This window comes from Lontra canadensis, unplaced genomic scaffold, assembly GCF_010015895.1.
Source record: "Lontra canadensis isolate GAN:19392208 unplaced genomic scaffold, GSC_riverotter_1.0 scaffold88, whole genome shotgun sequence".
Lineage (NCBI taxonomy): Eukaryota > Metazoa > Chordata > Mammalia > Carnivora > Mustelidae > Lontra > Lontra canadensis.
Window position 1 is genome coordinate 5,512,770 of NW_022631082.1, and position 27,742 is coordinate 5,540,511.

The window sequence follows — 27,742 nt, forward strand, 5'->3', positions numbered from 1 at the left end:
ATCCGTGCACTGGCACACAGTCAGCGCTCAATATCTATATAATGAGTCAGTGGGTGGGTAGATGAGTGAACGGGTGACAACTGCTCCTGGCCCACCGAACGCCCCGGGAGAGTCTCCCTTGAGCCCAGATGGGAAACAAAGGTTGGGGCCCCACCCTCTCCCGGGCCCGGCCCCGCCCCATGCCCCGCCCCGGGCTGCTCCGGGCTCCCATTGGAGGCTGCGTGCGGGTCCGGCCAGGCGGGCGGGGCGGGTCCGGGCCAGGGGCGGGGCGCTGCAGCCCGCGGAGCCTCCCGCCCGCGCGGGCTGGGGTCGCTCGGGTTCGGACTCCCCTCCCCGCCCGACGCGGCCATGGAGGACGAGCGGAAGGACGGAGCCTACGGTAGGAGCTGCCTCGGGCCCGGGGTCGCCTCTGCTGAGTTGGGGGGCCTTGGGGGAGGGGTACCTCCGGGATTATAAACACCCGCGCTGCAGCTGGGGGCCCTCTCCTGCTTCCCGGCCCAGCATTCCGCTCTGCGCCGAGCCCACGCCCCCCTGCTCCCGCCGGGTCTCCCCGCGTCCGCTCCCCGGGCGCCCCCGCACCCCCTCCGGCTGATGGGCCGGGATGCACGGCGCATGCTCCGCCCGGGGAGGTCCCGTTATCTGGCGGCTCAGATGCCAGGCGGGGGAGGGGAGGCTTGGAGACCGGGGCTCGGAAAAGGGATAGGGCCCCGACTTCCCCAAATCCCCCTCTTCTGGTTGCCTTGGTTCACTTCTTTCTCCTGCTCGCATCTCCCGAGAAGTAGCCGTCCCGGGCTTCTGGCGAGATGGGGAAACTGAGGCAGGCCTGGGCAGACTCAATGCTGCGGGGGTGGAAACCAGTCGGTTCTTGCAAGCGGCCTGGAAGGACGGAAAGAAGGGCGCCCTCACCGAGGGGGCAGTAAAGAGGCAGGAAATCATTGAGAAACTTTCCCGGCCGCGTGCAAGGGACTGGGGGTGTTCGCTACCGTTTAGCGAGGTCTCTGCAACGCGGACTCCCCTCCCACGAACCTCTGCGGATGGCCTTCGGCTGCGGGCCCAGGAGTTGGGGCCAAGATGAGGCCCCTCCCTGCCCTACAGTGCCTTCCTTCCCCGGGTTCCCACGGAGGGGAGTGCCATCCTCAGTTTCTCCTTTCTCTTCTCCATTTTGGGTCCCAGGGCTGAGCTGGGCACAGGTCCCACGTAGCACTCCCCTGGGGCAAAGGGGCGCCGCTGCCCCTCCTTGTGTGACAAGAACTTCCTGGAAACTGTGAGACAGAAAGCTTTGGGGAGGGGGCAGGAAACCGCTCAAAAATAATCAAGAAAAACAAAGCTGACAAGAGATGGGCCTCGTCGGGGCTGCTGCCACCAGGGACAGTGGCCTCAGCAGGGCAGAGAGAGAGAGAGAGAGGTGGGGGAGACTGGGACCCTCCCTGCGCAGCCCAGCCTAGAGGGAAACACAGGGACCTGGCCACCACCCAGCCACTTCCCTCCCTGCCTGAAGCTGCTGGCCCAACCTCCAGGGGCCTCTTGCTCTTGGTTTTAGTTCAAGCCTCAGACCCTGCGGTCGGCGGTGCTGGGCATCCCTTGGGTGTGGCTGGCTGTCTCTGGTCTGGGAATCTCAACCCAGAGTCCTGGCCAGGGCCTGCCTTCCTGTGGGCAGCAGCTGAGGGATCTTGGGTCTCTGTAAGGCAGGGCTGGGGGGCCAGGAATGGCAGAGTGGACAGGGATGTGATTCACCAAGCCTTGAATTTGGCCAAAGGGAGCCAGCCTGACATGGGTGGGCCTGAGCAAACCCTCCCAGGCCTGGCCAGACCCACACTGCAGACAGGGGACTTCTGTGCCCAACAGAGGTTGCGTTGGATGCCAGAAGCCCATTCCATCAACAAGCATTTACTGAGTGTGGTACAGGCAGGGTCTAGACAATGAACAAAGCAGAAAAACCCTTGAATAAATATATGATTTTAGGTTGTTGTAAGTGTTGTGGAGCAGAAAACAGGACAGCATGTGTGTGGGAGAATCCTCTGGGATTATTTTAGGTGACCAAGGGCTGGTGTTGGAGCCAAGGGCCGCTGGAAGATTTGGGAGAAGTGTGTTCTAGGCAGAAGGAACAGCAAACAAACCACATAATTGTTTTGCTCTAGGGCACAAGGATGCCTGAGGTGGAGACTTCAGCTGGTCTTAAAGCGAGGCCATCATCTGAGCTTCTAGAGGAGCCACCTGGCTTGACTCCTTGAAGTGGGGGGCGGGGAGGGGCAGGTCTCACTTGTTTTGTAAATTGTACGTTCTTATCAACCAAAACCCTGGGGCCTCCAGGCTGCCACAAGAAGTCCCTGCCTGAAAATGAAGAGCTTTCCTTTGGGAATAATGTTGCAAGAGTTGCTGAGAAATCCCAGTGCTCACATATCCCTTGTATCCTAATGCCTTCCGGTCCATCGTGTTACCATGAATTTAGGGGTGGTGACACCCAGGTTCAAATCCTGCTTCTGACATTTATGACTGTGTGGCCATGGGCGTGTTGGAGACCTCTCGGAGACTCTGGGTCCTTGTCTGCGGGGCTGGGCAGACCACACTCACTGGTGGGCAGCATTTTCCGCAGTGGCTGGTGGGATCTACCTGCTCAGGAGGCCTCTGGGGACATGGATTTTCCTTGAGCTGATGGAAAAGCAGCCCTCTCTAAAAATAGACTTGGCTGGCCTGGGCAGGGCAGGAAGCTCCCTCCTCAGCAGACACCATATCTAGAGAAATGGCTCCTGGCCCTGACGGATGGCAGCAATGGCTACATCCTTCCCACCCACCCTGGGCATGATGATGGAAAAAGATTCTAGAACCCAAAACAACAGACTCTCTCCGAGGGCTTGGGGGTGGGTGGGCGGGAAGTGAGACCAAAGTAACAGGGCTTGTTTATTTTTTTTTATTTTTTATTTTTTTAAAGATTTTATTTATTTATTTATTTGACAGACAGAGATCACAAGTAGGCAGAGAGGCAGGCAGAGAGAGAGGGGGAAGCAGGCTCCCCGCTGAGCAGAGATCCCGATGCAGGGCTCGATCCCAGGACCCTGAGCTCATGACCTGAGCCGAAGGCAGAGGCTTAACCCACTGAGCCACCCAGGCGCCCCAACAGTGCTTGTTTAAAAAGCAGATTCCCTGGCCGCATTTGCTAGAGAATCCAACCTAGGCTGTGGGAATCTGTCATCTGATTTAAAAAAAAAAAAAAAATGTTGGGAGGGGATATTTATTTATTCATTGAAAGTTGGGTTTTTGTTGTTATTTTTGTTTTTTGTTATTTTCGTTTTATGGGTGTTCCCCCACCCCAAAGTTGGATACTTCAAAAGGATTCACATGCTTCACAGTACAAAGGATACAAAGACGGCGTAGCTTTATCATGAAAAGTCTCCCTCTTGCTTCCTCTCCCAGCGTGACACACCCTTCTTCTTGGCACACATCGCTGTTCCAGCATCTTGTGCTTTCTTCCAAATGGAGTCTAGGCGTACAAGACTAGTCTTAACTTCTCATGCAATTACATACATATTCTTTATCTACTGGCTGCGTTTTTTTTTTTTCCTGTTACAAAAATACCAGCAAATCTCTAGCGTGTTAATTCCACGAGGCAGGATTGTGTGTCTGTGTGTCTGAAGGTATGTCGGCAGTGCCTGGGACCTAGTATGTACTCAACAGACACTTACACATGAAAAGATGTTTGTTTCACATGTTGCTTTCTTTGTTGATTTTTTTCGTTTTTTGTTGCTTTCTTTGTTTAATATGTCTTGGAGACATGTCTCATGTCAGTGCCTGGAAAGCTTCTTTGGTGCTTCTGACAGTTGCATAAAAATAGTGCATTTGTGGATGAACTGTCTTATTTTTTTTTTTAAGATTTTATTTATTTATTGGACACAGAGAGAGATCACAAGTAGACAGAGAGACAGGCAGAGAGAGAGGGGGAAGCAGGCTCCCCACTGGCAAAGAGCCTGATGCGGGGCTCGATCCCAGAACCCTGAGATCATGACCTGAGCCAGAAGCAGAGGCTTAACCCCCTGAGCCCATGGATAAACCATCTTATATTGAACCGATCTTATAGTTAACCAGTCAAGGAGAATATTTTAAGCTTTTTATTGAAGCAGACAATTCATACGTAAAAGGAAACAGATCCTAACTGTATGAGGCTCCAGAAGTTTTCACAAGGTGAACACATCCATGAAATCAGCACCCACATCAGGGGGAACAAAAATATTATGAGCACCCCAAAAGCCCCTCATGCCCAGGGAGGGGACAATCAGTATTATTACTTTAGTTTTAATTTTTTTTGTGGTAAGAAACATCACATAAAATGTAGTAGCTTAGGGTGCCTGGGTGGCTCAGTTAGTTAAGCGACTGCCTTTGGCTCAGGTCATGATCCTGGAGTATTAGGATCCAGCTCAGTGGGGAGTCTGCTTCTCCCTCTGACCTCCCCTCTCAGGCTCTTTCTCACTCTCTCTCTCTCAAATAAATAAATAAAATCTTTTAGAAAATGTAGCATCTTAATCATTTTTGAAGTTGTACATTTCAATAGTGTTAAGTATAGGGGCGCCTGGGTGGCTCAGTCAGTTAAGTGATTTCAGCTTCCGTCATGATGTCAGGGTCACCTGAGTTCAAGCCCTGTGTTGGGCTCCATGCTGGGTGGAGCCTACTTAAAAAAAAAAAAAATAGTGTTAACTTTATTTGCATTGTCGCGCTGAGGCCTGTTTTTGTAAAGCCAATAGACTTAAGAATGGCTCCATTGTTTATAAATTGTTGTTAAAAAAAGTTAAAAGGAATATGTGACCGAGATGATATGTGAACCACAAAGCTTAAAATCTTAAATATGTGGCCTTTAACAGAAGAAAATCTGCAGAGCTTAAGTAAGGACCTTCCTCTTACCCCCAGAAAGTTTTCTTGTGCTCCTCCCCAGTCAATCTCCAGGCGCCTCAGGATACTTGTTTTTACATAACATTTTAATCTCTTATGTAATAAAATTAATATATTCTCTCTATAGGGGCATAGGGGTGCTGAAAATTAAAAATAATCCTTCGGGTCACCCGGGTGGCTCAGTGGGTTAAAGCCTCTGCTTTTGGCTCAGGTCATGATCCCAGGGTCATGGGATCGAGTCCCACATGGGGCTCTGTGCTCCGTGGAGAGCCTGCTTCCTCCTCTCTCTCCCTGCCTGCCTCTCTGCCTACTTGTGACCTCTGTCAAATAAATAAATAAAATCTAAATAAATAAATAAAATAAAAATAAGCCCTCAACCACCCAGAATATTTTAGCCTTCCAAGTAAAAGAACCCTTTGCATCCACTCGGCCAGCTGTCCTCATCCCAGAGGTGACACGACCACGAAGCCCCTTGCAGGAGCTTAGCCTGTTCATTTCTGTGTATTTTTAAAAGTTCCTCAGCCTGGTTTAATGACAAATGGTACTGTTCCCAGAGTGGGATACTATGTTGCTTTGTAAAAAAGTTGAAGTAGGTCTAAGCAACCTCTCTGTTGGGAAACAAGGAAGGATTATGTGAGCGTGTGGAAGAACAAAGTTAGGAACAGTGCGTGTAACAAAGCAGGGTATGTGTTGGGAGAGCGGTAAAGAGCTACAAATTTGCTTATGCATGTGTACTTAGACTCTGTCTGGAAGTAGGAAAGGGAAACCAGGGAGAGGAAGTTGGGCTCTGGGCCAAGGGCGAGAGGGAGAGTGATTTTCCTTCGTCTTTAGTTTTGTTCTGGTTGAAGTTTTCTACCCCATAAGCGTAGGATTTACTTAACAGAAGCGAGTTTGTTCGTAACCCCCTTCAAACGGTTACTGTGCGGGCATTGTGAGCCAGGTTGTGTTCTAGAGCCTGGAAACAGAGCAGGTGTTGCAGTCGTGGAGCTGGCGTTCTGGAGAGGGAAGCAGACAAGGTATTCGCATTAAGATACAGGAGGGATGGTCTTAGAATGGCAGAAAAGGACTCAGGAGAAACATAATGCAGGAAAGAGGGGTAGGAGTCATCTGTAGGGCCTGTAGGCAGAGTTGAAAATTTTAAGACCACCCGAAGGTGACCAGAAGCAGGAGGGAGGGAACTGTGTAGAATGTAGAATGGCTTGTGGACTTGGGCTTCTGTACTGAGAGCCGTGGGAGCCATTCAGAGTTCTGCGCAGAGCAGGGAGCTGGCCTGAGTCAGGTGCTCACAAGCGCCCTCTGGCCACTATAAGGTGCAGTGGCAGAAATCAGGAGACCAGGACCAAGTTGATTGCACTTTTCCCGGTACATGGATCATTAGGTACCAAGGTGCTAAGCAAACAAGCACGTCTACAGAAAAGCTTACCATGGAGTTCTGACTCTCAACCAGGTTCTAGAACCCAGCATCGCCTCTACTCCTCTGTCTTTTTCTTTGCCCTGTACCACCTGTACCCTTTGTGTCCCTGAACCTTTCATATACCAAGTCTCAGTTTCTCCATCCATAAAATGGGGTTAACAACGGTATTGGCTCCCTCTTGAGGCCGCCTCCAGGGTTCAGTGAACCGTTGCAGGTAACACTTAGCCAGGAGCTTGGTCCCTGGTAAATGCCCGGGGTGTGGGGGTACACCATGGAGCATAGAGTTCAAGGGCATGGTTGTCAGGAGCAGAGTTCAAATCCCAGCTCCTCCTGGCCATGTGATTTGGGGCAAGTCATGAAGCATCCCTGTGCCTTGGTTTCTGTATTGGGCCCTATACGCTCAGAGCCTTGTGAGGATGACAGGAGCTTCTAGAAATAAATGTCTGCTTTGGTGGCCAATGCAGGCCCAGCACATAGTAGGGGCTCTGTCTTTTACTCTTAGCAATGTGACGAGGAATGTCACTCTTGGCTTTCCTACCGGGAAGCTATCCCTAGACTCTATCAAAGGGACTCATGTGGGTGGCTGGGATCCTGTTCCCTAGGCACAGACATCTGGGAAGGCAGGGGTGAGCCGGCCCGGCTGCGTGGGTGAGGCCCTGGGCTGCTGTAGGCCGTGGAGACTTTGCCGGAATCTGGAGGCTGTGGGGGCTGGGTGGCACTTGACGCCCTGGCCCCGGCATTACAACTGAGCAGCCTGGATCAGTTTCCTTATCTTCTACAGCCACTGCACCGGCTGGGACGGCCTTTGTGCCCAGCGAGGCCAGAACCCAAGGGCTGCCTCCCCCACCCAGCCTGGCGTATTGGCCCAACTTTCCCGCACCTTCTCTCCTCACTGTTCCATCTTCAGTTCTGCCTCCCTCAGTATCTGCTAAGGAAAAGGCCTGGGTTGGATCCAGAAGGGCCTTGGTTCGATTTACACAGCTCCGTCCCTCCCTGGCTATGTGGTCTGAGCCTGTGGCCTCATTTTGCCTTGTCAAATGGGACCACGTCCCCTTGTTAGTGTTTGTTGAACCTCAGACCTGTGCTAAGTGCTTTTTGAGCAGTGAATTCTGACAACACCCACGAAGCAAAATGTCAGTATTAATTCCACTCTCCAGATCGGAAGATGGCAGCCTGGAGAGGGAAAGGGCATGTGCATCCCCCTAGCCTGTGGGCAATGAGAACCACTCCTGGTTGTTACAGAGAGAGCATGCGGGGGCACCCGGGTGGCTCAGTGGGTTCAGCATCTGACTTCAGCTCAGGTCATGATCTCAGGGTCCTGGGATCGAGCCCCAAGCTGGGCTCCCCACTCAGCAGGGAGTTTGCTTGTCCTTCTCCTTCTGCTGTCTGTCCCTGCTTGTGCTGACTCTGTCTCTCTTTCAAATAAATAAAATCTTAAAATACACACACACACACACACACACACACACACACACACACACAACAAAGAAAGCTTATGAAATCCACTGGCACAGAATCGGGTTCAACACTTGGTTCAGGGCCTCGAGACCAGGGGGTGGCAAACTGTTTCTGCAAAGGGCCAGAGAGTAAACATTTTTAGCTCTGCAGGCCATGTAGGATCTGTCCCTACTACCTAGCTCTACTGCTGAAGCCTGAAAACAGCCACAAACAACATGAGAAGGAACCAGCTTGGCTGGGTACCAAGAAAAATTAACTTACGGCTGCCGACATTTGAATTCCATATAATTTGCACATGACAAAATAGTCTTCCTCTTTTGATGTTTTTCAGCTCTTCAAAAATGTAAAGACCATTCTTAGTTCTGGGTCATCTGGAAACAGGCCATGGGTGGATTCCTCCCCACCACCATCCCATGACAGTTTGTCAACCCCTGGTTATGCTGTGCGGCAGGCAGTGTAACAGTCCCCACACCCCAAAGATGTCCACGATCTAACTTCTGGAGCCTGTGACTATGTCACCTTACAGGACAAAAGGGAATTTGCAGATGAGATTAAATGTAGGATCTTTTTTTTTTTTAAATACTTTATTTATTTATTTGACAGACAGAGATCACAAGTAGGCAGAGAGGCAGGCAGAGAGGGAGGAGGAAGCAGGCTTCCCACCGAGCAGAGAGCCCCATGTGGGGCTCGATCCCAGGACCCTGGGATCATGACCCGAGCCAAAGGCAGAGGCTTTAACCCACTGAGCCACCCAGGTGCCCCTAAATGTAGGATCTTATGGGGGTGCCTGGGTGGCTCAGTTGGTTGAGTGTCTAACTTCGGCTCGGGTCATGGTCTCAGGGTCCTGGTATCGAGTCCCGCATCAGGCTCTCTGCTCAGTGGGGAGCCTTCTTCTCCCTCTGCCCCTCCCCCAGCTCACTCGCTCTCTCTCTGTCTCTCTGACTGATTTATTATTAAATAAAATCTTAAATAAATAAAAGTAGGACCTTTTTTTGTTGTTGTTTAAAGAATTTATTTGACAGAGAGGCATGGCAAGAGAGGGAACACAAGTGAGGAGGGAGCGGAGAAGAGAATCTCAAGCAGATTCCCTGCAGCCCCCAGGTGGGTGGTCATCTATGGTTTCTTTTTTTTTTTTAAAGATTTTATTTATTTATTTATTTGACAGAGAGAGAGATTACAAGTAGGCAGAGAGGCAGGCAGAGAGGGAGGAGGAAGCAGGCTCCCTGCCAAGCAGAGAGCCTGATGCGAGGCTGGATCCCAGGACCCTGAGATCATGACCTGAGCCGAAGACAGAGGCTTAACCCACCAAGCCACCCAGGTGCCCCTGGGTGGTCATTTGTTACAGCAGCCCTGGGCATCTCATCCAAAGCTAACCCACGAGCTGGGTGGGTAGTCACACTCTGTGGCTTACCACGGGTACACAGTTCGCTGGGGGCCCCCATGTCTGCATCCCTCCAATGGAGGTAAGGACAGGATCCATCTAGCAAAGTCGCTGTGACATTTTGGAAAAGTGCCCGGCACATGGTAAGGGACGGTGAAACCGAGGAATCAGGGCATCTCTCCTGTTACTAGTTTGCAGTGTTGTTGCAAAGACTCAGCAAGTTCTCATCCTGCGGGTTTAGATCAGACTCAATGATCAGAATCCAGGAGTATTCAACCTGCCCCCCCTCCTACCCCCCCTCCTTGCTAACGTTAACGAGAACTCCTGGAACCCATCAGATGGCTTTACCACTGTTCCCTCTGGCATTTCTTGAGAGATGCCAGTAGCAACGCCAAGCCTATGGCAGGTGCTGTGCTGTATCTTTAGTTCCATCTCACGGAGAGACAACTCAGTTTCAAGCAGCAAGATCATGGCCCCACTGTCCCATCCACAGCCACCAACTTCTCTCAGAGCTGAAACCTCTCTCTGTGTCTTGCCCTCCCCAGCCTGGCCAGGTCATGCTCCTGCTCAGAGACTCTCAGTGGCTCCCACTCACCCATCAAACCTAGAGGAGGGGCCCTCCACTTATTGCTAGGTAGCTGGGCAAGCCACTTCCCCTTGCCGAGCCTTGGTTCCTCCACTGTAAAATGGGTTGATGGTAGGGCGTCCAGTATAATGAGGACAGAGCTAGAGTCTGATAGGCACTCCTCAGCCAGGACCAGCCACTTTTTTTTCTTTAAGATTTTATTTATCCAAGAGTGAGAGAGAGACGGTGAGAGAGAGCTCGAGCATGAGTGAGGGGAGGAGCAGAGGGAGAGGGAGAAGCAGACTCCCAGCTGAACACAGAGCCCGACAGGGGGCTCGATCCCGGGACCCTGGGATCATGACCTGAGCAGAAGGCAGACGCTCAACCAGCTGAGCCCCCCAGGCGCCCCAGCTGTTTATGATTTCTTCCCCTCTGCCAGTCTGGCTGCCTTTCAAGGGACACAGGAAGCCTCCTGTACTCCCTTATCTCTTCTCCACCCTTACCGGTCTCTCCTATCGGATGGTGGAAATACGTTCCTGTGTTTTCTCTTCATACTCGTAATAGTTCCGAGTTTTTATCTATTTTGCGTGATTAATGCATGTGGAATTTATTTTGCTATGTGTTGGGGGTGAAGTTAACTTTTTTCCTTCCTATTGCAATCAAGGCTTATGACGAATTGATTTATCCTTTCCGTGCCCACTGAACATTCCACATTTATCATGTATTAAATACTTTATATATAAAATTCACAGATTAGTTTCTTAAATGCATGCACCTGGAAACCTCTAAGCAGTGTTTTTACTCTCAGCCTTAGCTAGCTTTCTTTCTTTCTTTTTTTTTTTTTAAAGATACTATTTATTGGGGTGCCTGGGTGGCTCAGTGGGTTAAGCCTCTGCCTTCGGCTCAGGTCATGATCTCAGGGTCCTGGGATCAAGCCCCACATCGGGCTCTCTGCTTAGCGGGGAGCCTGCTTCCCCCACCCCTCTGCCTGCCTCCCTGCCCACTTGTGATCTCTCTCTCTGTCAAATAAATAAATAAATAAATAAATAAAATTTTTAAAAAAGATACTATTTATTTATGTGAAGGAGGGCGTGTGCATACACACTCAAGCTGGAACACGGGCTAGGGAGGGAGGGGGAGCAGAGGGAGAGAGAGAATCCCAAGCAGACTCCAAGTTGTGCAGAGCCCCGTAGGACTCTGAGATCATGGCCTGAGCTGAAATCAAGTGTTGGACACTTAACTGACTGAGCCACCCAGGCGCCCCCAGTCTTAGCTGTCTTTAAATGGTTTGTGTACTCAACAAACACTGAGTGCCAGCTGGTATTTTAGGCCCCGGGAACAGTTGTTAACAGAACAGACATAAATCCCTGTCCTTGTGGGGCGCCTGGGTGGCTCAGTGGAGCCTCTGCCTTCCGCTCAGGTCATGGTCTCAGGGTCCTGGGATTGAGCCTCACATCGGGCTCTCTGCTCAGCAGGGAACCTGCTTCCTCCTCTCTCTCTGCCTGCCTCTCTGCCTACTTGTGATCTCTGTCAAATAAGGAAATAAAGTCTTTAAAAAAAAAATCCCTGTCCTTGTGCTGGGAATAGGCAAGGGGGCAGACAATAAACAAGCCATATGTAAATGGGGTGATGGGGTCAAGGGGAAAGGGATGCTGTTTTGGATAGGATGGTCAGAGAAAACCTCTCTGAGGAGGGGATGATTGAACAGAGGCCTGAATGAACTGGAGCCACATGGACATCTCTGGGAAGAGTTTTCTAGGTAGAGGGAACAGCCGGTGCAAAGGTCCTGAGGTGAGACCTTGCCTGGTGAGTTTGTGGTTGGGTTAATGAGGCCAGTGAAGCTGAAGCAAACAAGCGAAGGGGAGAGAGGGAGGGGACCCGGCAGAGCATATGGGGCCTTATGGGGCATGATGAAGAGGTGGTGGAAGCCATGGAAGGTTCTGGGCAGAAGTGTTAACAGGCTTCTCTGGCTGCTATGGAGGGAACAGACAGTGAGGGGAGTGGGAGGGTGGGAGCCAAGAGACCAGGGTGGAGGGAGCTGCCTGCACTGGCCCAGGCAGGAAACCACAGCTGTGTGACAAGGGCTTGGGTTCTTGATAAATTCTGAAGGCAGAGCCCAGGGACTCCAGGTCTCTGGTCTGAGCACTTGGGAAGACAAAGCTGCCTTTTCTGAGCCAGGGCAGGGTGGGGACCACCAGGGGCTTGCATGTGGCTGTGGTGAATGTGAGACACCTGCAAGACCTCCAGAAGACAGGCGTTACAGGGGTGCACAGCCCAGGGGACCAATGTTGATGGATCGTCAGGGTGGAGCTGGTGGCTGGATTCCTGAGTCGGCAAGAGTGTCCCCAAGGGACCTAGTGTAGCTGGGAAGAGGCTGTAGCCTGTGCCTGGCTTGTTTTATTTATTTATTTATTTTTGTGGTCCACTGCCTGGACTGGGTGGGTAGGACCAGCCAGCCTTGGGGCTGGCAGAGACCATGGGAACCACAAGGTTTCTTTGGGAGGCCTGGTCACCCAAGGGCATGACTTGGCGCCTTTAACCTCCCCTGTTTGCTAAAGACTGCCTGGGGTCAGGCGGGGCTTCTACAGCTGGAGGCCCTTGGGGTGGGGGGGAGGCGCATCGCTCTAGGGACAAGCTGAGTTAGTGACCAGAGAGCCCCACCAGGGGATGCTTGACTTTGAGGTAGCACAGTTACTGAGCACCAACTGTATATGACCACACTATCAAACCCTGTTGGTGACTGTGTCATGGCACCAACGGTCATCGACCACACTACGAAGTATATCGCTGGCCTCCAAAGCTGTTGGGGGTGCAGTGACAACGGCTCCGTGATTGAGGGAGCATACAGTTGGCTTGGGGAGTGGATGGTTGGTGTGTAAGAATACAGTAAGGGGGGTATAGCCAGCTGTGTGCCCCCATGCTGACTGTATACCCTCATACTGGCTATACAATTCTTTGCCAACTGTATACCTTGCACCAGCTGTATACCCCCACCGCTGCTGGGTACCCCACACTGATTAAACACACCCATGGCAACTGTCTACCTCTTTGTTGGCTGTATGCCGCCACACCAGCTGTGCCCCATACTGGCGGTCCCCGCGTACCTATACCCCCCACAGCAGTTAAACACCCCGACCCTGACTACAGTGTATCTGCGCCAACTATAAATTGCTGTGCCACCTGTATACCTCCTGATATCCTGTGATGGGTCTGTGACCAGTCTTGGTTTGATACTTTTGAGGGGGCTCAGGGTAGGCAGGACACCGGCTGAATTGTCCTCTGGCTTGGATAGGGCAGAAGGAAATGTTGGAATCTAGGGCCGTTTGGTCAGGATGTCAGTTCTACAGGAACAGACCCACAAAATTGGGTCTCCCGTCTTCCACCATGCTTAGTGCCCAGCCCTGGGCCAGCACCCAGTACGTGCTCCATAAATACTTGCTCTACAAAACCGTGGCTTCAGGATTATAATCGGGCTATGTGAACGGATGGGGAACTCAGGTGTCTAGTTTTGGGGGCCGCAAAGTGCCAGGCAGGGATGGGGCATCTGGGTGGCCGGTCTCATTTTGCCAGTCTTCAAGAGACTAGCCATGTGGGTTATTTTTTTTTAAGATTTTTTTAAAATTTAATTTTTACATTTTTTAATAAACATATAATGTATTTTTATCCCCAGGGGTACAGGTCTGTGAATCGCCAGGTTTACACACTTCACAGCACTCATCATAGCACATACCCTCCCCAATGTCCATATCCCCACCACCCTCTCCCGTCCCCCCTCCCCCCAGCAACCCTCAGTCTGTTTTTTGAGATTGAGTCTTTTATAGTTTGTCGTGTTTTTTTTTTTAAATACCTTTTTAAAGATTTTATTTATTTATTTATGAGCGATGAGAGAGAGAGGCACAGGGAGCCCGATGTGGGACTTGATCCCAGGACTCCGGGATAATGACCCGAGCTGAAGGCAGACCCTTTCACCAACTGAGCCGCGGCCCGCGACGTGGGTGTTTATATGGATTCTCCCGATGTTTCATTTGGCATTTCATTTTTTTTTTTTTAAATGCAGACCGAAATAAAACGGGTCCACCGGCTTGAGTTTTCAGCGCCAATACTCTATATTTGGGAGTTTGGGTTCAGCCATCTGCCTGTTTTGCGGCGCCTATATCTAGAGTTATCTCCCCGCGTGCCTCAGCTTCCATACCTGGAGAATGGGGCAGCAAGAGGCGCCCTTCCTGGGTTAAGAGGGGGCGTAGGCGGCGTCGCCTGGTTCGGACGTAGGGGAGTACCCGGGCCGCGGGGTGAAGCCAGGGTTCCTCGGTGGGGGCTGGGCAGCTAGGAGGTGGGCGGGGGCGGAGAGGGCTAAATCGGGTGGCCGGTGAGTGGCGGGAGCAGCTGCCGCCCCGCCCGGCCTCCCTCTTCCCTCCCCTCCATCGGCCAGTCCGTCCCGAGGCTGCCGCTCAGCTAGGGCCGGTCAGACCGGTTTGGGCCGCCGCGCCTGGCTCCGGGCTGGGAGGAGCTGCCGCCGGTCGGTCGGTCCATCTCGGTCTGTCCCTCCCACGGGACACCCGCGCTTGCAGACCCGCGCCGAGGGGGCTCGGAGCAGGCGGGCGGCCGCGGCGGCCGGACGCCCGCGGGGATGGGGGGCGAGCGGCAGCATTACTACGGGAAGCACGGTAGGCAGCACCCCTCCCGCACCCAGGCTCGGCCTCTCGGAGGGGGCAGCGGGACGACCCCGCCGCGAGCAAGAGCGGGGAGCAGAATTGCCCATCCCTGTGGGTCGCCCCCTCGCCCTCGCCCTCTCCAGGAGCTGCCTCTCAGCGCTCCCTCCAGACCCCCTCCACTGAAGGGCCCCGTCTTCGGAGGTCCCCGCCCTGTACCCCTGCGGGAACCTTCTCCAGATCCCACCTTGGACCCTCGCCTCCCTCCCCGGCGCTCTGTCCCCAGTCCTGCCCCCTCCCCAGTGTCAGCTGATAACTCGGGGCTGTTCTCCGACAGTCGACAGTCACGATGGCTTCCCCTGCCTTGGCCTGCCTGCCCTGGGGGCTGGAGGTGGGTGAGGTGGGAAATGCCGCTGGGTCTCTGGATTTCACTCTTCCCCAGGGTGCGAGACACCCCTGGGAGCTTCTGGGGAGGGTGGTCTCGCAGTCCCTTCTCGGTCACCCTGCTCCATCTTGCTGACTTTCAGGAACACCACAGAAGTATGACCCTACGTTCAAAGGACCCATTTACCACAGGTAAGGGCTCTGGGTTCCTGGGAGGGGAGGGGTCTCTGCTAGCTCTTCACCCTTGTTTCTTTACCCCCTAGTCTCTCTCTTTCCTCTCCAGCAGACTGGTGATCAGTATTTGTGACTTGACAATTAAAGAACTAATTTCTTTCATATGTAGAGTCTGTCTTTAAATTTTTTTGAGATTTTTATTTATTTACTTATTTGAGATAGAGACTGTGAGAGAGCAGGAGGGGAGAGGGAGAAGCAGGCTCCCCACCAAGCAAGGACCCTGACTTGGGGACCGAGCCCAGGATCCCGAGATCATGACTTACAGCAAAGGCAGATACTTACCCAACTGAGCCGCCCACCACCCCCCAGGGGCCCCCCAAGAGTCTTTACAAATGAATGTTAAACTCAGGCAAAAGATTAGAAGAGATAATTTCTAGAAGAAGAAATACTGTAGACAGTGAAGTTAATGGGAAAGTGTGCAAATTCACCGAAACGTCAAGAAATGGGATTTGAAACAATACGGAATAGAATGGCCCCATCACAGACCCGCAAAGATTAAAAAAATCGGCCTAGGGGCACCTGGGTGGCTCAGTGGTTTAAAGCCTTTGCCTTCAGCTCAGGTCATGATCTCAGGGTCGTGGAATCGAGCCCCGCATTGGGCTCTTTGCTCAGCAGGGAGCCTGCTTCCTCCTCTCTCTCTCTCTGCCTGCCTCTCTGCCTACTTGTGATCTCTGTCTGTCAAATGAATAAATAAAATCTTTAAAAAAATTGGCATATATGCTGCTCTGAATCTAAGTGGCTCAGTATATTTTGGAGGGAATTTGGAAATACGAAAAATTTAAAGAACTATTTATTTGAGAGAGAGCAGAGAGTACATGCTGGTAAGCATGCACGCAGGTGCATGTGAGTGGGGGGAGGGGCAGAGGGAGAGGGAGAGAGATTGTTCCAAGCAGACTCCGTGCTGAGTTGGGAGCCAACCTGGGGCTCAGTCCTGTGACCCTGAGACTATGGCCTGAGCTGAAACCAAGAGTGTGATACTTAACTGACTGAGCCACGGAGGTGCCTCAAAATATGAATTTTTTAAAAAATATTTATTTATTTATTTGGCAGAGAGAGAGAGATCACAAGTAGACAGAGAGGCAGGCAGAGGGCGGGGGGAAGCAGGATCCCTGCTGAATAGAGAGCCCGATGAGGGGCTTGATCCCAGGACCCTGAGATCATGACCTGAATAGAAAGCTGAGGCTTAACTCAATGAGTCCACCCAGGCGCCCTTCAAAATACGAATTTTTTTAAAAGATTTTATTTATTTATTTGACAGAGCACAAGTAAGCAGAGCAGTAGACAGAGGCAGAGGGAGAAGCAGACTCCTGACTGAGCAGAGAGCCCAACTTGGGGCTCAATCCCAGGACCCTGGGATCATGACCGGAGCGAAGCCTGCTTCTCTCTCTCCCTCTTCCGCTTCCCCAGCTTGTACTCTCTCACTCACTCTCTCTCAAATAAATAAACTCTTACCAAAAAATAAAAATAAAATAGTTTAAACTTTAAAAAACATTAATCCCCGTTGCTATTAAAGGTGGGAGGGAAACTGGCACTCTCAACCAAAAGAGAACTGAACATTGTGGCCAGCTGCTTCAAGAACAGTGTAGCATTAGGTATCAAAATGTAAGGAGCCCCTGCCTGACTCGGTCTGTAGAGCACACCAGGGCTCCTGATCTCAGGGCTGTGAGTTCGAGTCCGGTGTTGGGCGTAGAGCTTGCTTTAAAAAATAAAGAAGTAGGGACGCCTGGGTGGCTCAGTTGGTTAAGCGGCTGCCTTCGGCTCGGGTCATGATCCCAGTGTCCTGGGATCGAGTCCCACATCAGGCTCCTTGCTCGGCAGGGAGCCTGCTTCTCCCTCTGCTTCTGCCTGCCTCTCTGTCTGCCTGTGCTCGCTCACTCTCTCTCCCTCTGTCTCTGACAAATTTAAAAAAAAAAAAAAGAAGAAGTAAAATGTACGGGTTCTTCGGTACAGCATAGCACTAAGGAACAGGCGTCCAAATAACACATAGACATGGGCATGTGTGCCGGGCAGGTTGGGGTCCATGACCCCAGGGCCCCAAGTCTGCCACCCTGATGCTGTTCTCCATTCCCTAGGGGCTGCACGGACATCATTTGCTGTGTGTTCCTTCTCCTGGCCATTGTGGGCTACGTGGCGGTAGGCATCATAGGTGAGTGGGGCCGTGCACAGGATTGGGGTTCCAAGGTAGGAGGACAAACCACAGCCTCTAGGGTAGACATGGTGCTGAGGAATGGCAGTGCCTCAGTGTCCCTGGATCCCTCTACAGCCTGGACCCATGGGGACCCTCGGAAGGTGATCTACCCCACCGACAGCCGAGGCGAGTTCTGCGGGCAGAAGGGCACAAAAAATGCGTGAGTCTGTCTCTTTGGGGGGAGGTGGGACTGGAGAGGTGTGGGCAGGATGGCTTCATGAGCACTGGGGAGAAGGTTCTAGGCTTCCCCCCCCTCCATCCCTGTTAGTCCAGTCAGCAAGTACTTAAAAAGCTCCCGCTGTCTCCAGCCGCTGTTCTAGGCCTCAAGGATATTGCACTAAATGAGATATTAAGAGTCTTGTCCTCTGGGAGCTCACAGTGTAGGGGAGGAACAGAGAGTTGACCGTCCCGGATCTGATGTCAGGTGGGGTGAGCTAAGCAGGTGAGCTAAAAGCCAGTTCAGTCCAGGTTGTGCCACTCCCTGGCTGTGTGAGCTAGAATGGGCCTCATTTTCCTCGTCTCTGAGATGGGGATCATCGCAGTCCCACCCTTGTGAGGCTGTTGGGATGGTTCGATGAGCCAGCCCGCAGAGCTTCGGGTTGCTTGCATTAGATATTATATGTAGGGAGGTTGCGAAATCCTGAGTTTTCATCTCCCTTCCCCAACCCCAGGAACAAACCCTTCCTGTTCTATTTCAACATTGTGAAGTGTGCCAGCCCCTTGGTCCTGCTGGAATTCCAGTGTCCCACCCCCCAGGTAATTTGACCGCTCCCCTACCACCTTTGCCGCCCCTGGTTTCCATCCCTGGGTCCTTTTCTCCCCGCTGTGACTTCTCTCTCAGAGAAGAAATTTTCTTTTCCCCTGGTGAACGGGAAGCAGGGCCTCTGTCCTGCGTGGGGATCGGTTGTCTGTCTTGATCCCACCCAACCCCTGCCTCCTGTCCCCCCAAGATCTGTGTGGAGAAATGCCCCGACCGTTACCTCACCTACCTGAACGCTCACACATCCCAGGACTTTGAGTACTACAAGCAGTTCTGTGTGCCTGGCTTCCAGAGCAACAAGGTGTGAGGCGAGCCTGGGGGTGGGTGAGGTGGAGGGTGGTGGCCTGGGGCACGAACCCCTCTCCCTTTCTTGCTAGGGTGTGGCTGAGGTGCTTCGGGATGGCGACTGCCCCGCCGTGCTCATCCCCAGCAAACCCTGTGAGTCTGGGGTTCTGCAAACTTGGGGGGAGGAGGGAGTGGTCAGCAGGGATGGGGGGAGGTTTCAGGGGCTCAGCCTGACTGGTCTCATTCCCTGCTGCACGCAGTGGCCCGGCGATGCTTCCCAGCCATCCACGCCCACAAGGGGGTCCTCATGGTGGGCAACGAGACGACCTACGAAGACGGGCACGGCTCTCGAAAGAACGTCACAGAGCTGGTGGAGGGTGCCAAGTGAGGACTGCACCGCAGCCCACCACCTCGGGGTCCTGCTCTCCCGGGTGGGCCGGGGCGTCCCCTGGGGCTGGCCCAATCAGGGAGGGGCCCTGGCACAAGCCTTGTCTGCCTGTCCCCAGGAAGGCCAACGGGGTCCTCGAGGCGCGGCAGCTGGCCATGCGGATATTTGAAGATTACACAGTCTCCTGGTACTGGATAGTCATGTAAGTGGGGAGGGAAAGCACCCCCCGCGCCGGGTCTGTGGTGTCTGGGGCCCGTGAGAGGATGCCGGCTGCTCATGCCCCCCCGTCCCCCCGTTTTCTCCCCAGTGGCCTGGTCATCGCCATGCTGATGAGTCTTCTCTTCATCGTCCTGCTGCGCTTCCTGGCCGGCATTATGGTCTGGGTGATGATCATCATGGTGATTCTGGTGCTGGGCTACGGTGCGTCTCCCCCTGCCTGCACCCTCCCCCTGCCAGCCCTGCGCTCTGCAAGATGCCTCTGCCCTCTGACCTGACCCTGGCCTTCGATAAGCTTGTCCTAAGCCATCTGTATTTCATTGGGCATATTTGTGACGATGTTCATCTCAGCGTTGTTTATGGGAGTAGGCACTTGGAAATAACCTCTGTGGGTATCGACGGGGTCTGAGTTAGATCATAGCCTTCCAGGTGGGCGCCTGAGCTGTATTTTGTCTCATCCACAAGCAGATCACTTAGCACAGTGGTTAAAGATGTGTGCCTGGCACCAGATTGGGGGGATGGGTCCTGGGGGGGGGTGGGGCCGGGTGGGTAGTTTAAATGCTAACTCTGCCCAATCCTTCCTCTGTGACCTTGGGCAAGTGACTCAACCTCCCCGTGCCTCAATTTCTTCCTCTATAAACTGGGGATAATGAGTACTTACTAGTTAGGCGGCTTAATGAGAAAAAGTATACAAGTGAGATGTGGAGGAAGGCCCTGTAGATCCCAGGTCTGTGGATCCCAGAGGGAATGCACAAAACCCAGGGCTTCACGTTCTGATTGTTCGGATAAACGTTCCGGGGGAAGGATGTCTCCTAGGCAGCCCATTGTGAGGACAGAGATACTAAAATATTCATGCTAATGGTGGATTCTCACTGGGTGCTAGCATTTTAGGCAAATGGTTTTTGTTTGTTTTTAAGATTTTCTTTGCTTTTGTAAGATTTTATTTATTTGAGAGAGAGAGTGAGTGAGAGAGAAAGAGAGAACATGAACTGGGGTGGGAGGTGCAGAGGAAGGGAGAGGTAGAGGGAGAAGCAGGCTCCCTGCTGAGCAGGGAGCTCGACGCAGGGCTCCATCCCAGGACCCCAGGGACCTGAGCCGAAGGCAGATGCTTAACAGACTGAACCACCCAGGTGCCCCTAAGATTTTATTTTTATTTTTATTTATTTTTAAGTATTTTATTTATTTATTTGACAGTGATCACAAGTAGGCAGAGGCGGGGGAGGGGAGGTAGGCTCCCTGCCAAGCAGAGAGCCCAATGCAGGGCTTGATCCCAGGACCTTGGGATCATGACTGGAGCCGAAGGCAGAGGCTTTAACCCACTAAGCCACCCAGGTGCCCCAGATTTTATTTTAAGTTCTCTCTCTACCCAGCGTGGGGCTTGAACTCACGACCCTCAGATCAAGAGTCACATACTCTACTAACTGAGCCAGCGAGGCGTCCCTGTTTGTTTTTGTTTTTTTTACTTAATCTGCATTTTACAGATTCACTCTACAAAGAGCTAAAGGGAATATTGAAAATCCTTAATGCCACCGCACTGAATGTTAATACCCACATCCTCAGTCCGCACTCATGAATCGTAACTGAGTGGCAAGGAAGACCTCAGGCCCCAGGGCATCCTGGCCTCTAGCCACGCACTCATGTATGCCTGTGTGCATCAAGCCTGGATTGAGTGCCTGTGTCCCAGGCCGTTTTCTGGGTCCTGGGGGTGTGGGCAAGATGGACAAGAAATAATAAACCAGGGCTCCTGAGTGGCTCAGTTGGTCAAGTGACTGCCTTCGGCTCAGGTCACAATCCTGAAGTCCCAGGATCGAGTCCCACATAGGACTTCCTGCTCAGCAGGGAGTCTGCTTCTCCCTCTGACCTCTCCCCTCTCATGCTCTTTCTCTGTCAAATAAATAAAATAAATCTTAAAAAAAAAAAGATGGCTGCCTGGGTGGTTCAGTGGGTTGGGCTGCTGCCTTCCGTTCGGGTCATGATCCCAGTGTCCTGGGATCGAGTCTTGCCTCGGGCTCATTGCTCTGCAGGGAGCCTGCTTCTCTCTCTGCCTCTCTGCCTGCTTGTGTGCTCTTCTCCTCCCCTCTGACAAATAAATAAAATCTTAAAAAAGAAGAAAGAAGTAATAAACCAGGGGGTGGCTGGCCAGCTCAGGGGAGTCTGCAACTCTTGATCTCAGGGTCATGAGTTGGAGCCCCACGTTGGGTGCACAGATTACCTAAAAGTAAAATCTTAAAATAAATTAATAAACCAGAAAACCCTCTAGAAGGTCCAAGCAGAGAGAAGGGGCTAAGAGGCTGAGTATGAAAGAGTGTGGTTTGAAATGGGAGAAGCTGTTTGAATAGGTCTCATTAGAAGGTGACCTTTGAGGGGCGCCTGGGTGGCTCAGTCCTTTAAGCATGTCCCTGCAGCTCTGGTCATGATCCTGGGGTCCTGGGATCGAGCCCCATGTTCGGCTCCTTGTTCAGTGGGAAGCCTGCTTCTCTCTCCCCCTCTGCCTGCCGCTCCCACTGCTTGTGCTGTCTCTCTCTCTCTGACAAGTAAATAAATGAAATCTTTAAAAAGAAGAAAAAAGAATGTGACATTTGAGTAGAGACAGGAGGGTGTGAGAAATCCCGAACTAAGCAGCGGGAACAGCAAGTACAAAGGCTCGGAGGCGGGGCGCCTGGGTGGCTCATTTGCTTAAGCATCTGACTCTTGATTTTGGCTCAGGTCATGATCTTGGGGTCCTGGGATCGAGCCCCGAATTGGGCTCCATGCTCAGCGGGGAGTCTGTTTGGGATTCTCTCTCTCCCTCGCTCTCCCCCTCCCCCTGGCTCGCTTGCTCTCTCCTTCTCACAAATAATGAATCCTTGCAAAGGTTCAGCAGTAGGAGCAGCTTTGGTTCTAGCTTCTGCTAAATGGGGGTGCTCCCACCTGCTTTGCAGTGTGGGGTGAGCATCCGGTGGGCTAAGATCGGTCCCTTGTGCAGGTATATTTCACTGCTACATGGAGTACATGAGACTGCGGGGTGAGGCTGGCTCCGACATCTCCCTGGTGGACCTTGGCTTCCAGACAGACCTCCGCGTGTATCTGCACTTGCGGCAGACATGGATGGCCTTCAGTGAGTCCCAGCCCCCCCAACCCTGCCCCAGAGAGGCCTGGGAGGGAGCGGGGACAGGCGGCTGGCAGACTCGGCCCCCCTCTGCCTCCCGCAGTGGTCATTCTGAGCATCCTTGAGGTCGTTATCATCTTGCTGCTCATCTTTCTGCGGAAAAGAATCCTCATCGCCATCGCGCTCATCAAGGAAGCCAGCAGGTGGGTGGCAGGGTGCCCCCGGGGGCTGGGCTGGCTGGTCCTGGGGCTGCTCAGGCCCTGATGCCTGTGTCTCATCTCCTCCCCAGGGCTGTGGGCTACGTGATGTGCTCCTTGCTGTACCCACTGGTCACCTTCCTCCTGCTGTGCCTTTGCATCGCCTACTGGGCTAGCACTGCTGTGTATCCACCCTGAGACCCGGATCCCTGACCCTGGGGGCGGCTAAGGGCCGAACTGGCCTAGAAGAAACCTGCAGCTCGGGGCGGGGGAGGGGGGGACAGGGCCAGAACCCGGTGGGGGGAATGGATCCTTTCTCACAAGCCGCCGGGGTCCCTAATCTCAAACCTCAGGTTCCTTAATGAACCTCCAGCTTCCTATCCACTTCCAATGAAGCTGTCTATAAGATCTTTGATGACGGCACCTGCCAGTTTGCTGGGAAAACCTGCAACCCTGAGGTGGGGATCGCCTCTTTCCCCAGCAGCCCACAGACCATCTGCAACCTCTTATTCCCCGCTTGGGGACCATTCAGCAAACATTTGGTGCCTGCTGTATGCCTGGTGCTAGATGTGGGAAGCAGGGAGGGGAAGAGATCCAATTTGGCAGCCCCCAGCCCACCCTGAATCCTGAACCACCTGCCTTTCTCCCTTTGACTTCATTTCCTGCGCCGTACCTCTCCTTTAACCCAGTGATGGCTAGGTCTTGCCTCTAGAACCCCTTCCTTGCCTCTCACGAGCCCCTCTGCTGACCCCTGTGGTCTTCATACTGATCTCTGCCACTCTTGTCCTGTCCACGTGGGCACTGTCCTCACGTGACCCCGTCCTGATCTCCAGGATAGCTTATCGTGCCTCACTGACCCCTGTGGAATCAATGATCCTGTCTTGCTTTTAGAAGCCCCTGTACTAAACCCCCATTCCTTGACTTAACCTGTGACTCCCACGACTCCTGTCCCATCCCACGGTCTCTCGGACCCAGACCTGATTCCCAGAAGCCACTCTGAACCCCTGACCCCAGTGTTGTGACCCAGCCTTGCATCCTTCCCACAGACCTTCGCCGCCTCCAATGAGTCCCGCCTGTGCCCTGGTGCCCACTGCCAGTTTGCCTTCTATGGGGGTGAGTCGGGCTACCATCGGGCCCTGCTGGGCCTGCAGATCTTCAATGCCTTCATGTTCTTCTGGCTGGCCAACTTCGTGCTGGCCCTGGGCCAGGTCACGTTAGCTGGGGCCTTCGCCTCCTACTACTGGGCCCTGCACAAGCCCGACGACCTGCCTGCTTTCCCACTCTTCTCTGCCTTCGGCCGGGCGCTCAGGTGGGATTCCGGCTGGGCTAGGGGTGGGGCGAGGTGGGGTGGGGGAGCCTTGGCGTGGCCACTGACTGCCCCCTTGGCCTTCAGGTATCACACAGGCTCCCTGGCCTTTGGTGCCCTCATTCTGGCCATCGTGCAGATTATCCGAGTGATGCTGGAGTACTTGGATCAGCGCCTGAAAGGTGCGGCCCACCGGTGGCTTGCTTCGGCTGCTGGGGCGCAGGGCTGAGGGCGGGTGGGGTATTGGTTTACAGGGAGGGCGGGTTAAGGCGGTGGGACTGTGATGGGTTTCTGCTTGGGGTGTGAAGGGTGGAGTGGGGAGTTTGAGCAGTTCGTTTCTAAGGTGGAGGAACGGCTGAGGGAGCCCATTGGGTGGAGTTCTTACTTCGGGGCGGGGCGGGGCCGAGAGGCCCGAGCCCCCATTGGTTCCTGAAGAGGCAAAGCTTTGTCTGTGCAGAGAAGGGCGGGGCTGAGGCGTGTTTCTTTTTGGCAGCCGTGGGGTTGGGATTGGTTATTCTTTGGGGCGGGGCCAAGGAGGAGGCGAGGATTGGCTGCTGCTTGGGAGGCGGGGCCAGGACGGTAGTGTGGGTCGTGATTGGTTTGTCCCTGGAGGCGGGGTTGAAAGGCTTCATGATAGGCCCCTTCCAGGGGTCTGGGCTGAGAGTCCTGGGCCTGGTTGGTTCCTGCTTGAGTGGGGGGCAGGACCCCGGGGGTTCTGGATCAAGTGTCCTCTCCGTCTTTTGAGTAGGCCGGGGCGGGGGTGGGGTGTGTGTGTGTGTGTGTGTGTGTCCTTACCGGGGGTCTCTCCTCTCTCCTCACTTCTGCTTCCCTCCCTTCTCTCTTAGCTGCCGAGAACAAGTTTGCCAAGTTCCTCATGACCTGTCTCAAGTGCTGCTTCTGGTGCCTGGAGAAGTTCATCCGATTCCTCAACAGGAACGCCTACATCATGGTGAGGAGGCCTGGGACCCAGAACCAGCCCACCGCCAGCTCCCTCTGGGAACGGGGAACCCTTTTTTCCAGCCAGTGGGCCTGATCCCCCTCTCCCCCTCCCTCCAGATTGCCATCTACGGCACCAACTTCTGCACCTCGGCCAGGAATGCCTTCTTCCTGCTCATGAGAAACATCATCAGGTCAGGGAAAGCACGGCCCTCGGGCTGCCTCCCTCCTCCTCCAGGCCCTGAGGCTGCCTTCATATCTGCTTCTCACTGTCCCCTGCAGAGTGGCCGTCCTGGACAAAGTTACCGACTTCCTTTTCCTGTTGGGCAAACTTCTGATCGTGGGTAGCGTGGGTGAGTGCCGCTGGCCAGACTGTGGGGCTGTGGGAGCCTATCAGGGTGACTTGCCAAGTGTTGTTGGGTCCACACGTCTTCATTTGTGACGAATGCTATGTTCTCTGAGGTCTCGTGGCAGGGGGGAGGGGGACTTCCTTTAGCCAGAACTCTCATCCACCTTGGTTTCCTCTCTTCTTTAGGGATCCTGGCTTTCTTTTTCTTCACCCACCGGATCAGGATTGTGCAAGACACAGCACCGCCCCTCAATTATTACTGGGTCCCTATACTGGTATGGGTCTTTGGGGATGGGTGGGGGTCCAGGGAGAAGGAGGTGCTGGGGTCTCCTGGTCTCTTTTCACTATGGGGTCTCCTGGTCTCTTTTCACTAGACAGATATGGATGGAGGTCAGAGGTGGGGGATTGATGACTTATTTAGTCCACAGACATGTAGTAAGCACCTTCTGTGTACCAGGCCCCCGGGGAGAGGAAGGGCTTCTTTCAAGAGGACCTTACCTTTCAGAGGCAAATAGACCTCCGTGAACAGTGACCTGGGTGGGTGTGTGATTACGAACTGATCCGTGCCAATCTGTGCCTGTGCCGCAGGGGAGAGGTACATGGAGCTGTTAGAGCTTGTGGTGGAGGATGTGGACAGCTGTGGAAGGCCAGGTGTCTTCACATGGATCTGGATGTCAGATCTAAGATCTGAAGGAGATGTGGGGAGCCTCTGGGCACAGGGATCAACAAATACGGAAGCCCTGAGGTGGACCTATGCCAGGAACAGTGAGGAGACTGGTGTAGGGGTGCAGAGGTGGGGATAAGGACAGGGAGGTGGTGGGGCCCTGAAGGGTCATTTGTCATCACCTTGAGAGCATTGCAGGCCTTGGAGCCCCGGGACCTAGATTTTTATCTGAGTCTCTATTTGCTCACTCTAAGATGAGTCAGTTTGGGCAAGTTATTTAATCTCTCCTTGGTCCACTCATTTCAGTCTGTAAATGTTTATTAGATACCTGCCAAGGGCCTGTGAGTCTCCAGATTGTTGGGGGTGTGGCCGTAAGTGGGACAGATACAGTCTAGTGGGGATGAGGGCATTATGCCTGTCATGCCCTAAACATGCATAAAATTGCAACCAGACAAAGTTTCAGGGGACAGGCATGCGGTGCTAGGAGAGCATAAAACAGGGTCCAGATGTCATAAGCAGCTTTTTGGAGGAGGTGGTATCTGAGGACTTGGGTGTTTGAACTGAAAACAGAAGGATAAGAAGACAAAAAGTAGATTAAGTCAGGACAGCAGCATATGCAAAGGCCCTGGGGTTAAAGAAAATAATTAAAAAATTAAAAAATATTAATAATATTAATATTAATATTAATATTAAAATATTATTAAAATAGTGAATGGCTGAACTTAGGATGTTATTCTGTGGCCATATCAGCAGGGAAATAACAGGATCGAGCCTGGGAGGGTGTGGTATAGGAGTGGATCTGGGAGCTGGGGTGGAAACAGCTTGGCTCCCCTTGCCTAGACGGTGATCATCGGCTCCTACCTGATTGCCCATGGATTCTTCAGTGTCTACGGCATGTGTGTGGACACGTTGTTCCTCTGCTTCTGTGAGTGACCCCTCAGCCCAGCCCTTGCCAAGCCCTGACTGCCTTCTCCCCTCTGGGCATAACATCTGATGGGGCTATGGCTATGTGTTCAAGGGCCACGCGCCCCCAGCTTCCCCAGGGGACTGGCTGTTCCGCATCAGAGGGCCCTGGCATGCCTTCTCGGCCTTCTCCCTCCGCTCGGAGCTCCTCCGTCCTGTTGTCCCCTGGTCCAGGCTGCAGCTAGAATGCTGTGCCCCTGGGCCCTCGGCTTGGAGTTTCTGGCGTTGTTGGGGTGGGGGTCTGTGGCCGCTACTAACTCTGGTCTCTCCATCTGTCTTTTTTTTGTTTTTTCTTTTCTTTTCTCTTCCTCTACTCCATGCCTGCTGGCTTCCCTGTTCTTCCCTGCCTCTCTCTTTCCCTCCCTTCCTGACCACCCCATTTTCCCCCTGCCGGTTCCTGGGGGGAGCCCAGGTGAGGACCTGGAAAGGAATGACGGCTCTCAGGAGCGACCCTACTTCATGTCGCCCGAGCTGAGAGACATCCTGTTGAAGGGGAGTGCGGAGGAGGGGAAGCGGGCAGAAGTCGAGGAGTAGAGAGGGTGGGAGGCGTGGGGGCCAGGCAGGCCTCCTCGTTTCCTCCCCGTAGACCGGGGGTGCATGCGGGGCTACCCTGCCTGGGGAGTGTGGGGAGCGTTTGTGTGTCCTGGTCCCGAGCCCACCACAGTCTGCCCCTCTCCGGTCCCAGTGTGTCTTGCTTCCTAACCCTCTGAGGCTTCTCTGTGGCCCCCGTTCTCCTGCCCTGTCCCCAAAGCCCCCTGCCCATGGGCTCCCCTCATGCCACCGTCTCTGGGGCCTCTCTCCGCAGTGGAGGACCTGGAGAGGAATGATGGCTCAGCCGAGAGGCCTTACTTCATGTCTCCCAACCTCAAGAGGCTCTTGAACAAGACCAACAAGAAGCTGGCGGAGTCCTAAAGACCCCCGCTCTCCCCCACCTCCCCCATCTCTCCAGAAGTCTCACACTGGGTGCTCGGCAGCTGGGTCCGAACCTCTGGCCCCCTGGGCTCACCGGAAGTCCGATCACTGCCACCTCCCCCTACCCCCGCCTAACCGTCCAGTTACAGCTGGATTTCAGGCACTTCGAGGAATTGGGGCCCCTCCTCCCTGTGCCAAGAGTTTTCACAGTGGTTCCCCGAGACTGCACAGGTTACTCCAGGCCTTAGGATGGGGAGCAGGCGGTGAGGCCTCTTGAAGTCTGGCATGCAGGGGGGCCCTGGCCTCTGGGGGCCTGTTCACCTCTTAGGACGGGGCGGTATTTGTGTCTGCAAGAGTGATGGCCAACGTAAGCTCCGGCTCAAGTGAGTCCCCCGTTGACTCGTGGCTGCTCTGGCCAGGACCGAGCCCCTTCATGGCTAAACAGCTGTCTCATGGGCTGCCACACGCGTTGATTATTATTATTATTTTTTAACCTGGACATGCATTAAAGGGTCTGTTAGTTTTTT

General features: G+C 53.5%; 1 protein-coding gene across 3 annotated transcripts; it reads left to right on the plus strand.

Moving 5' to 3' along the window:
- Positions 1-249: 249 nt before the first annotated feature.
- SLC44A2 (solute carrier family 44 member 2) lies at positions 250-27,742 on the plus strand. Of its 3 annotated transcripts, none has more exons than XM_032884002.1 (22): positions 250-379; positions 14,873-14,921; positions 17,036-17,109; positions 17,227-17,311; positions 17,823-17,907; positions 18,102-18,212; positions 18,289-18,349; positions 18,457-18,580; positions 18,703-18,786; positions 18,892-19,004; positions 21,766-21,897; positions 21,992-22,091; positions 22,178-22,270; positions 22,459-22,543; positions 23,132-23,394; positions 23,479-23,573; positions 24,237-24,340; positions 24,448-24,521; positions 24,610-24,680; positions 24,863-24,951; positions 26,181-26,265; positions 26,716-27,221. In XM_032884002.1, exons 1-22 carry the CDS (start codon positions 349-351, stop codon positions 26,835-26,837), a joined length of 2,130 nt encoding a protein of 709 aa, XP_032739893.1. In that variant the 5' UTR covers positions 250-348; the 3' UTR covers positions 26,838-27,221. The 3 variants fall into 3 exon arrangements, with proteins under 3 accessions (XP_032739893.1, XP_032739892.1, XP_032739894.1); XM_032884001.1 differs by lacking the exon at positions 250-379 and adding an exon at positions 14,242-14,360; XM_032884003.1 differs by lacking the exon at positions 250-379 and adding an exon at positions 14,243-14,360 and having other exon boundaries at positions 27,109-27,742.